Source organism: Manis javanica, chromosome 16, assembly GCF_040802235.1.
Source record: "Manis javanica isolate MJ-LG chromosome 16, MJ_LKY, whole genome shotgun sequence".
NCBI lineage: Eukaryota > Metazoa > Chordata > Mammalia > Pholidota > Manidae > Manis > Manis javanica.
In genome coordinates this window covers 38661245-38673293 of record NC_133171.1, presented here as the reverse complement: position 1 = coordinate 38673293, position 12049 = coordinate 38661245, and the positions used below count along the sequence as shown (strand labels likewise).

Sequence of the window (12049 nt, the reverse complement as noted above, 5' to 3'; positions counted from 1 at the left end):
AAAGCCACCACCTACCTAGGTCTGGCCAACTTCAAGTTCTGGTACACTATGCGATTGGTGTGCTTACTCCTATACCATAATGCTTATTATTAAACTCTTGTGGTTCTTTGGAATTATTCGAATTGAGATTTGAGTAATTGTAAATGCAGGTTGAAGTGTGCCAGGAGTATATAGACACAGAATAAACATGGCACCTCTTCCTATAAGGGCAATTCAGGAGTCAAAGCATAAGTATTTAAGTTTGATAAACCACTTAAAATAATATTTTTTAATAAATCTAGCATGTATATCTTATCTAGGATAATGAAAACCCTAAGTACATTTTTAAAGATCATACACAAAATATTCAAAATTTCCTGTTTGCACTGGGTAGCAGAGATAATCTGACCAGGAGAGCAGAAATCATTACAGATTTTTCTGATGGCAGAGATTTAATATAGGATATTGGTTACACAGGACTATTAGAATAGCAGAGAAGCCAAACAGGTTATATTTCACTATTTGCAACAAATATTTAATGATCATTTATTGTGCATGACCCTTACTTAAATACTTAAATACTCTTGGGAATATAATAGTAAGCTGAAGACTTGACCATGAACACCTAATGAATATTATAAAGATAAATAATACTCAAAGTTAATTTTATGAAAAACTAGATTGTTAGGTTCATACTGAATTAATTATTTCTTTGTAATATAGAATAATGAGATTTAATATAGCATATTCTTATTAAATAGTTGCATAAATGTGTGTTTTGCCTATCCATTAACTTTAAAGTGTCTAGATTTCACATGACACAAGTACTTTTTTGGACATAAAGGCTGTTCAATTAATGTTTGGGAAATAAAAACCATTGAAATGTAAGCTTTCATGAGTCATTTTGTTTGCCTACACTTTCACCATATGTATACATAAATCTTAAATTATTTGATTTTTAAGGTTATGTGGTTTGATTTTTGAATTCGAGCTACATGGGCATACAAGTGGGGAAGTGCTGGATTCAGATATGCCAATAGCAGCCCTGGATTGCAATTAACATCTGTTTATAAGGAAAATGGCAGAAAATATGAACTGAAGAAGTAGAATACCAGATTTAGTGGTCTGGGACCATTTAGTGTAAGAACATTGGTCCCTAAGGGATCACTGAATAAACAGGACTGTGGAATTAATAATAGTTTTAATGGTGACCATGAGTCATCAGTAAACATGTAAGCAGTCTATGTTATTTCTCATTTAATAACGCTAAATAGTATGATTTTTTTAAGTTGACAAGATGAAGACTTTTTAAAAATGTAGTGATAAAAGAACAATTTTAATTAAATGGAAAGCTTGCTTATGCAGAGCATCTTATCTCCCCATAAAGCCACATATATGAAATCCCACTGTGACAACTGTGCCATTCACCTAACTCAGCAAAGTAGTGAATTTGTATTGTAATGAAAAGAAGAAATGGTGCAAGACATTCCTCAATGGCAAAGTTGTGGTTTTGCCATGAGAGAGGCAAGGACAAGCTGACAAGATAGGAATCTCTTCCAGGATAAACCTTCTGCCAGTCTGGGGAAGAAAATCCTTCCATGTTGATGGAAAGATTCCATCCTTGCATACTCCCAACAGTTAGTTCCTGGAAGTCAGGTGCCCAGGGCACACGGAAAGGTTGCACAACAGAAGATGCTAAGCAAGAGTGAGTACCAGTAGACTTGTCTCACCAAGTGTCTCTCTTAGTTCTCTTCTCTATTTCAAGTCAGCTTGATAGGGTGTGCTACTTGCCCAGAGGGAGGAACTCAAAAACTACTAATGTGAGGGGTACAAACCCCACAGTCATATGCTCCAACAATGTCTTGCTCACCATCACTGTAACCATTTCCGGACCCAAGATTTATGGCAATGTCATAAACAAAGAGCTTTATGTTAGCTAGAATATTAGTTTTCCATTGCTGCCTAGCAAGTTAACACAAACTTAGTGGCTTAAAATAACACAAATGTATTATCTCCAGGTTTTGGATCAATAGTCAGACAAGCTTGGCTGGGTGCACTGCTTATGTGGAGGCTCTCAGAAAGAATCCACTTTCAAACTCATTCAGATTCTTGGTTGAATTCATTTTCTGGTGGCTGTAGAAGTGAGGTCCCTGTTTCCTTACTGACTGCCAGCCAAAGTTCATTGTCTGATCATTGAGTTCACACTCTTTCTTCTCACGCTGTCTTTTCCATCCTAAAAGCAGTGACACCAAGTCCTTCTCACACTTTGAAACTCTGCCTTTCTCTTCTGCCACAGCAAGAGAAAGCTCTCCTCTTTTAAGGGCTCATCTGTTTAATTGGGCCCATCTTGATAATCCTCGATATTCCACTGTAAAGTCAACTGTGCCCCATAACACTGTCTATTCATTGAAATACTATCTGATCATATTAATAGGTTCTTGGGATTAGGTAAGAACACCTTTGGGAGACCATTTAAGTAATTCTTCCAGCCACAAATAGCTTTGGCATTTCAATAGCGAAATATTCATAAGAGATACAGATATATTTAATTTTACTATGCAACAAAGAACATTATTTAGCATTTTTTTAATGAAGGAGATGAAAGGGAAGTAGAAGAGAAAGGAGGTAAAGAAATTTAGGAGAGCAAAAATCAAGTTCCTACTGAAAGAATGTGAAGCAATATGAAATGTGTCCTACCATGATTCCAGACAAAAATATATAGAAAAAAGGACCCCATGGGGAACCCTCAGTTTAAAAAGGCATATTGAACATACATTATCTCTGCTCCCCCTACTCCATTGAAATGACTTAAAAGAATAAAAATGGTGTGAATTAACAAGGACAGAGGAGGTGGGGAGGAGAGAACAACAGACAACAGAGGTCAGTGAGGTCTCAGAAGGTGGAAAACGGGCTCATGGAACTGACTTAGCCAAGCAGAGGGAAGTGTGAATCCAAATGCCTGTAGAAGAGGGTAAAAATCAGGAAAGGCCAATTCATTGTGCATTATTTAATTAAAAGTAGGCAACACTCCATTTCTCCCCACAAAGCAGAAGTTTGTGGCTTTTTTAAAAGTTGGTAGTACTTACTTTGAAAAGTGAATATCTAATATGGTCTCAATTTGTTGAAATGCATGCAGCCCTATTAAATTAACAAACGTGAACCTCTCAAGAACATCCTTGGTGCTTTTCACTGAAAGATTGGCATCCCTAGACTTATTTCAACCATCTCAAGGTCAATTCATTAGCTTGTCAATGGCTCTCCAAAGAGTTCAGAGGAAGTCCAAGCTGACACTGATCAAAGCTGAAAGAAACAGGGTTGGCCCTGGGGCTTGCACAGGGCTTCGGGGTTGTTTACCATATTGTGTAATTCTTAGGACCATGGGAAAACCTTGCTAATTCTCATTCAATCCCTTAGGACATGGCATTTCTCATTCCACAGAGATTTATTCAGATATACATAAGAAGCAGCTTTTCTTTATCTTCAGAAGATTTGCTTTTTGCCCTTATGTCTAGAAAACCTCGCTTGAAATACTAGAGGAACAGATTGCAATGGGGGATACAATACATCTCAACAGGAAGTTGATGCTGTAATATGCATGTGTGGCAGTTTCTTATTAAATCGGAAATATCTGAGTCAAAGTGAAAACATGATGGCTATGATGGACAGTGGATGATAAAGGTGATCTTTTTTCTGAAGCTGTCTCATAAGATAGAATGATGTCCCTCACACATACCTGTGTGTGCGCATCCACTTACTCAGCTGGGTTTCTTCTGCTGTACCTCCATTGCTTTTACTCTTCGACTTTTCTCTCCTTCTAGAAGTGGCTAAATGTCCAGTGAGTGTTTTTTTAATACACAGTACAAAAGGCAGTCATTTTGGAATAATGACCTATTAGGAAAGCACAGTGTTGTCAAATCTAAATAATATTTAACAATGGACTAACCCCTTTTCTCTCTGGTCACCTATATATATAATATTCTTATAGAACTCAGTAGGAGCTAAATGAAATTGTTATAAAGGAAAGAAAATATATTTAAACATAAGCTAAGATACAACAGCATCATTTTTTCAGATTCATGATTCTTATATTATCATGCATAATATCATTAAGAACATCAATAACATGGTGAAGGTGTGGAAACTGGCAAAAAGAGCCAAGATTTAATAGATTCTTAGTCATCATGAAACTAGGAGTACATTTTAATTCTAAGCTAACAATTTCCACAGCTCTTCAAATCAACCAGAATCTAGGGAAAAATTACTTGAGGTTTCTTTTTATATCTTCCATATATGTTACATACTTTAGGGAAGAGGATCAACTGTATTTATTGTAAAGACAGGGAAAATATGATACAAAAACACTAGCTAAGGTTTCCTTTGGGTTTGTTGCTCTGTGTATAAAAAGGCAATCAGTGTATTAACTGAATATGCCTCAAAATGTGAAGGGTCTCTTTTTGTTTTTGCTTCTATTTTATAGTGAATCCCACTAATTCCACTAAGTAACTAGTAACCATTAAATATTAATTGCTTATTTATTAGCACTACCATAAGATGAAAAAGCAGTAATAATAGAATAACCTAAAAAATAGGAATGTTTAAAATTTTACAGCTCAGAATCTAAATAATTTTACGTATTTCAGGGACCAGTATCAACTTACACTGTGCATGGTTTTTAGTTTATTTTCCCATTTGTGGTGACGAGTTTACAGGGAATATCTGAGTTTGTCCTTGAGCCCTTTATAAACAAACAGCATGCATTTGTGAGATGATTCATTTTATATATGTTTTCTAAGGACTATGGTAAATTTATCTTGCCTTTCATTCTGGGGTATCATTTTTGGTTCTGTTGAACCTGCTAAAACTTGGACCTTTAGATTCTAAAAGTATTGACCTCGTGGCAGATACCTTAGATGAACTTGGGCTGGTCAGTTCATCACTTGGCTAGCACAATCCATAAAACTGAGAGCAATTTACACTTCCCTTCCTTACCACGTGCTTCATATACTTCATTTGCGAAAGTCGGGGAAATACTCAGATAAGTTTACCTCTGAAATGTGTATTGAACAGGAATCCGATAAAAGACTTCCAAATACAGCTTGTCTGGTCAAGAATAACATAGCACAAAGGATACTGCAGGTCTGGGTAATGAACCGAGTTGGCAGAGGTGGTGCTCCTGTCTCCCACAACTTGACAAAGGCATCCTTTCTGGGTCATAATCCCAGGTTAGACAAAACCCAAGCAGGGTCACTGCTTTAGCCTAGTAAACTACTGGTCGTCACTACAAAATTTTCCTGAATTTAAGTCCCTTCCCCATTCCCTATAGGCGGAATTATTATCATCTCCTTCAGTACTCAAGCTTTAGCTCATAGCTCTATGGAACTGTGATAGGTAGTGTTTTTGTCCCAAAAGGCAAAGATCCTATCTGTTCACCTTAGCAACCCCAGAATCTAGCCTACTGCTTAAATTCATTACATGAATAAATGAACGAACAAATGAATTGAAAACAAGTTGCTCCAGAAAAATCTCTTCATCCATGCTTTTCACTTTAAGTTACCAAAAATGACATCTTCAGTCACCCAGGAAATAGAATAATCATGAAGAATATAGACTTAATAAAGAATTTTTAAATTGAGAATATAAGTCTTTAAACGGCTTTTCAAGTTTTTATTCTTATCCTAAGAAGCAGATAGGTTATATGACTCAGTGTAAGTAGACTGGCATTTGCAATATGCACCCAAGAAATCAGGTCTCATTTGGATGTCATTATAATTAGTACTTACCCATAGCCAGTGTCTCCCTTTGATTGAGTCACCAGTAAGGCCCCAATAGTCACATTCAGAACATTCTCCAGTATTCCAGTCTGTTGTGCAGTGATAACTAGGTGAGCCAAATTCTGTAATTTGTTGCTTGATAAGGATGGAATCAGTCCAGTCCTCCTCACTGCTGGCAGATCACCAACTTCAATGACCATCACTTTTGAGATAGTTTCCATAGTGGTTGGTGGTGGGACCCCATATGAGCTCATTTCTGTCATAAGAGGTCTACGTTGACCAACTCTATAATGATGGGCACATGTCACAGTTGGGCAATTGAGCTTTCTCTTCACTCTATTGTCAGCAATGGCCTTTAAGGTTGCTTCATTGCCAGGCATCTCATGAATAAATCTAATCTGATCTTGTCTAACTTGCAAAAAATTAGTTAGTCTTTCAAGCATCATGACTTCCCAGTCTTTTTCTAAGACTGACAACATGACAGTGAAGGCCAAATGAATGGAAACACCTGAATGTATTTCAATGGGCTCCTCTCCTTGTAGGACAACATACAAAAGGTTATCCATGATGCTGAAGTAGTTGAAACCTGCAGACTCATCCAGCAATGAGGAAGTTGATTGAACCACAGTGGGTGGAATGAAACTCTCCCCTAAGAAGACATGGGGGCTGTGGAGTTCATGGTAGAATATAGCCAAGAGTAGCTTGGAGGGACTTTTGTTCCCCAGGAGAAAAAAACGCAAAACTTGAGGAGTCTGATCCACAAAGCAGACCTTGGTGATTTCCCTAGTGGGTAAAATGGAATAGAAAGTAGACACAGACCCTGAAGCCATGCAGGGAGTATTGGTATTGACACTACTAAAGGTATCAACAAAACCTCTAGTCACAGACACAACTGGATATGACTTCCGCATCGGCCAGGTGGCATCAGCATCGTCAAGAATTAAGATCACTTGGTCGGTCTGTTTGCAGATGTAGCCTTGTATCATGGATCGGTATGTGCATTTCTGTTCTTCTCTAAATGTACCTATAAAACAAAGGAAGATAAACAAGTGACATGTGAACTACAGTCTCTCAACGATGATTTGTAATCTATCACTCTCATTATCATCTGTGACCTCATGAAACCTTTATTGGACATTTAAGCGTGCTAGATAATGAAAATGCAAAAGAAGTCTTGGGTAAAACATGAAAGGGTATATACACTAAGTAACAGCTCTTTAATGTAATTTGAATATTTGTTACATGACGTATTTATTGAAAGTTAATGCTTCAATAGCTAAGTGTGAAAAGAGTTGAGTAAGTAAAATAATTAAGAAAAAGGAATAATCACTAAGGCCTCTGTAATGGAAAAGGAATAAGAGAGAAGGAGGTAATAATATTCAAGCTGATGGGAAGAGAGGTAGATTGAGGGGGTTGTAACAAAGAATTCATGGAGGTATATTAAAATTAAAGAGGTATGTTGCCCCAGATTGTGAAAGTCTTTGAATGTCAGATCATATGATTTTCTCATGCTCTCTTTTTCACAAACATGAAAAATAAAGAAACACAAGAAGAGAAAAAGAAGAATATGGTAATTTGGGGAGTGTTGCCATTATACAGAGCTTACATTGAGGATGACCAGGGCTAATGAAAACATTTAAAGAAACAGCATTATCCATTATTCCCACTTTTCCTAATCCTCCTGTCTATGAACCTAGAGGAGTTCTTGTGCTGAATCCACGGGGATATATTTTATCTTCCAACAAACAAAGAGTTTCTTTGATTTAAAATTTATATTCACAGCATTGTCTTGTAATGTTTTCATGGTATTTTAATTTGGCTTTAAATACAAGTTCATCAAGTGAGCCTAAGGACTGGCACACAACAAAACTCAAATTTTACTAACGTACGATGCACTGCATTTGAGTATGATCCAGCCTCTCCTACGACCTTCCTTTCACACAGTATGACTAGGAATCTGGGCCCAAACTGCCTGTCATGGCAATAAATTTCATTACCCAGCTTCCAGGAGTAGGGCACCTGATTTACTTGTGCCTCAATAATAGAGCGACAACAAGAGTGTCAGTATTACAAAGGATATTATAAAATATTTCAAACTGAATGATAATGAAATTTTAGCACAACAAAATGTGTGGGATGCAGCAAAAACAGTGCTTTGAAGGAAAGTGAGAAAGGCAAATGCTCTATTACAGAACAAGAACTGTCTGCAAGCCATGTCCGTGGCACTACCTTATTGACATTTAGAAAAAGAGCAAAGCAAACCTAAAGTAAAAAAAAAAACAAAAAACCAAAAAACCCAGAGAATGTGAACAAAGCTAAAATTTGATTCTTAGAAAATGTCAACAAATTGAAGTCACTAGACTGATCAAGATAAAAAGATAAAAAGCAGAAATCATCAATTTCAGGGATGAAAGGATTACGACTACAGATCCTAGAGACAAAGGTGAAGAAACTATGACAAACTTTATTCTAACAAATTCAACAACTTTGATAAAATACACAAATTCCTTAAAAACTGACCCAAGATAAAACAAAAAATTCAAATTGCTCTAAGTCTCTTCAAGAACTTGAATTCACTACATTGAACACCAAATTATTAATTTAAATAGGGATTCAATTATCAAATAGAAAAGAATGGTCACTTTTACATAGTGTGTTTTCTCCCTATGGTCATGTAATATGAAAATGCTTGTGTTAAATCAAGAATCATCTTCAAAAGCACGGCACCACTGTGAAGAGATTTAATTGCATGATCTTAACAGGCATGGACATTGTGCTTTGAGACCAATATCTACTACAGATACATTCTTTTCAAGTGAGATAGGTGGACTACCCTCATGGAAAAATCCTTGAATCACTCTGGCTCCCCTTTTCTAAATTTTATAGCACACTCTCCTTTTTATACCCCTTTCCCCCAGCCATTTTGATGCTACTGATTAATCATTCACATCCCACCAAGCTTTATAGATCTCTAGCTTTGTTCTTCCTGCTTCTTATTCAGGAGACAAGCGTCCTTTAAAGTCATCTCTATAGATTGCTACATTCTTGTAATTCTCCCTAAATAAAATAATTACTCTCTTAGTCAATGTGATTGGCAATCATCCCTGCTACTATGTGTACTTTGATAAATTCTATAAATTTAGTAGGCATCAGTGTCTTTAAGGATTATTTCTCAAGGCCAGGGACTATATCTTGTATTTAAATTACCACGGAGCTTAACACCTTACCTCAAACCTCTTAATATGTACTACTTGATTGATACGTAATGTCCTTTTCAAAACTCCTATTCCTCAAATAATTTGTATCTGTTCTTTCTAGATGTTTTGTTATAAGATTATTTTATAGTTTGAATACATTTTAAACCAACTTATCATGGCAATAATAATAGCATACACTCTAAAAATTTATTGTGAGAATTATCCTCTCAATTGATGCTAATACATGAGAGCTCAATACTGTGAGAAATCCAACTATTTCACAGGAGACCACAAAATTGAAATGATGGCTGATTACGTTTCTGTGAATTTTCTTCTGTTCTTGCGTCACATAACTGATGTGTCCACAGAAAGGTTCTGTTGTCCCAAAGCATATTTTTCCTGACTCATTCATTAATTAATACACATGTAGGAACATGAGCTTTTCTTTTGTTACTTTTATTCCTGATGGCAGGTGCCTTCCAAGTCTAAAATAACAAAAATGGGCCATTCATAATGTGATTCAAATGTTCTCTTATTATGTCATTCAAATGTTCTTTTGAAATAATAAGGTACAGGAAACTACAGTAGTAATGCGCACCTTCATTGGACACATTCACTGACCTTGGAGGTCCAGTGATAGAGTTCTTTTCATTTATTCATTTATTTTCATATATTCTTCCCAGAAGCTAGTCCACAAAGAAGGCTGACCTCCAGGTCATCTCTGGGGTCAGGATCCAAAGCTCCCTGCTCCCTTATTCAGCTGTGACACTGGATGGAGCAGAGCGTGCCTGGGTACCCATGTTGAGGGGGGTCTTGAGAAGAAGAACAGAAGAAGGGAGAAGCAAAATGGGTTTGGATCGGGGAGGGTCAGAGAAGTTTTGAGTGTGAGAGTTTGAGAGGGTACAACCTCTGCTGAATGTATGTGTCGCAGAGCATATGTATATCCTGGAAGGTCTAGGAATCAGAACCGCACCCCCATCACCCCTCTACCCCCACCATTGCCCATGAGCAAGCTCAGGAATAAGGTGATAGAGTATGAAAGGTCACTGTCAAATTCCACAACCTCTTGGAATTTTGTATTAGTTGGATTATCAACCCTAGAGACTGATGCAAGGAATTCAGTAACCATTTGTTGGGAGGCTTTGTGTATGCTTAACCTGGTAACAGTACGAAGACTTTATTACTAACTATATCACCTCTTTCTTCAATGATAGAGTTAGTTGCCTTTTGTTATTATTAAGCACTGTGAAGTGTTAGGATTAGAGTGATTAAGTGATTAGGCACATACAGCTACTCAAATATGTGTCAATTATTTGCTTATTTAAACTTAGCCAGTTACCTTCCTGATTTCAGATTTTCAGATTAACTAGTGCAATGCCAAATAAATGCAGTTTCTATCCCTAATTTATACCTTTCATATGTTTTAAAAGTCTGCATATGAACATCTTACTATGAAACAAACACTGCGTTCTGATTTCTGAGACATTTGGTTGGAGATTTACCACTATGACCTTTATAAATCAATAATTAGAATCTCCTAATTTAAGTAAAAAGAGTTCATGAAACACTAGTCATTATAAAAGCATTCTCTCCAGAATTTCTTTCCCACACCCCCATAAAATGAAGGATGTACTCATTTGATCCAGTGTAAGTATAAAGAATATTTAAATTACTTCTTTGGTACAGCTGTTCTTGACAAAATATAAAACAGGACACTTTATCTTCAAACCATGTATTTTTGATAATTTTTGCTATCCTAGGAATAGTGCTGTAAGAAACAACATACTAATTGTATTTTAAGGTTATCTAGGCTTATGAAAGATACAGTGTTTCTCTAGCCCAGTGTAACTCAGAAGTCAGAGCTGAAGTTTCTCTGACATAGTATTAGAATGGTTATTGATGTGTGACTGGTCTGACCTCTTCGTAAAGGAGTTAAAGGTGTATTTACCTACTGGGGAAAAAATGGTTTATACAGAGATACATTATTATAGTTAACTAGAAATTCCTTTTCTTAAAGAGGAAGTTAAAACAGACAAAAACCCAAAACAAAGCCAAGCCAAAATTATCCCACTAAACAATTATATAGTCATCTCTGGTAGTACAGGCTTCCTTCTAACAGGAATTTCTACCTTAGAGTTTTGACAATAAGGATTCTGTGCAAAGGAAATACCCTTTGTGAGTTGAAAAGTAAGTTCTTCTAAAACAATTAAGACTCAATTTGATTAAAGTAAATCACTCAAGATGAGATTGAGAAAAGTAGCAAATGTGTAACTATGATAGTTCAGAACTTCATAGAATGTACTAGAAAAAAGTCAGATTGTTGTGTTTAGACACAAGCTGAAGTTGTGCAGATAAGACAGAATCCATGAAAAGGAGAGACTGATGGAGGAAATGGATGAACGACGGAGTAAATTCCGTGAGAGGATGAGGAAGAACAGGGTCCAGAACGCTTTAAAAGCAGGAGGGATGTGATAGGTCAAAAGACTCCATTGCCTCCTGAGAAGAAAGAAGAGAGAACGTGTTTGTGCTGGTGGAGGAGGGTTGGAGGTGAAGGCACTCTTATCTGCTGGGACTTGTGAACCAAAGCAGGTCTTCAAATGAACGTCAAGTGTGAGGATGTGCGTTGGTTGGGATGAGGGAAGACAGGATGAGTTGAATGTTTGTAGATTGAGAAAATGGTATAAAATGGTCATTGTGCAAGAGGGGTGAGCCCAGCCTTTTTGGATTTTAGTGCTTATAACAATGGTGGGGAACAATTTTATAAAAGTAGATACAAAATTATGAATTTAAAATTAAGAGTAAGAGAGTAAATACTAGCTAAGAAAAAAATTACAACACAATTATAAATTTAAACCTCATAAATACTATAAACATGATGAAATCTAGTGAAAAGTAATATTATGAATTAATTACCCAACACATCTGTGCATGACTTTTATCCTGTTTTTCTGTTGTTGTTGGGCACTTTTGTGTTGCTTCTTTATAGGACAACAATGTTGTCATATTTTCTAGAGGGAATAGAAAGGTACCTCAGTCTTTCCTTTCGCTTCGATGATCGGCATTTGCAGTTTGGAAGAGTTACTTTCAGTTTACAACTCATGA

At 36.4% G+C, this 12049-nt stretch overlaps 1 protein-coding gene across 8 annotated transcripts in view; it reads right to left on the bottom strand.

Moving 5' to 3' along the window:
- PKHD1 (PKHD1 ciliary IPT domain containing fibrocystin/polyductin) overlaps positions 1–12049 on the bottom strand; it is a 421695-nt gene that overhangs the window by 28972 nt on the left and 380674 nt on the right. For all 8 annotated transcript variants that reach the window (XM_073224035.1, XM_073224036.1, XM_073224039.1 and 5 more), the window contains one exon: positions 5760–6774. In XM_073224035.1, coding sequence (XP_073080136.1) covers positions 5760–6774 — 1015 coding nt within the window. The remainder of the gene's footprint in view (positions 1–5759; positions 6775–12049) is intronic.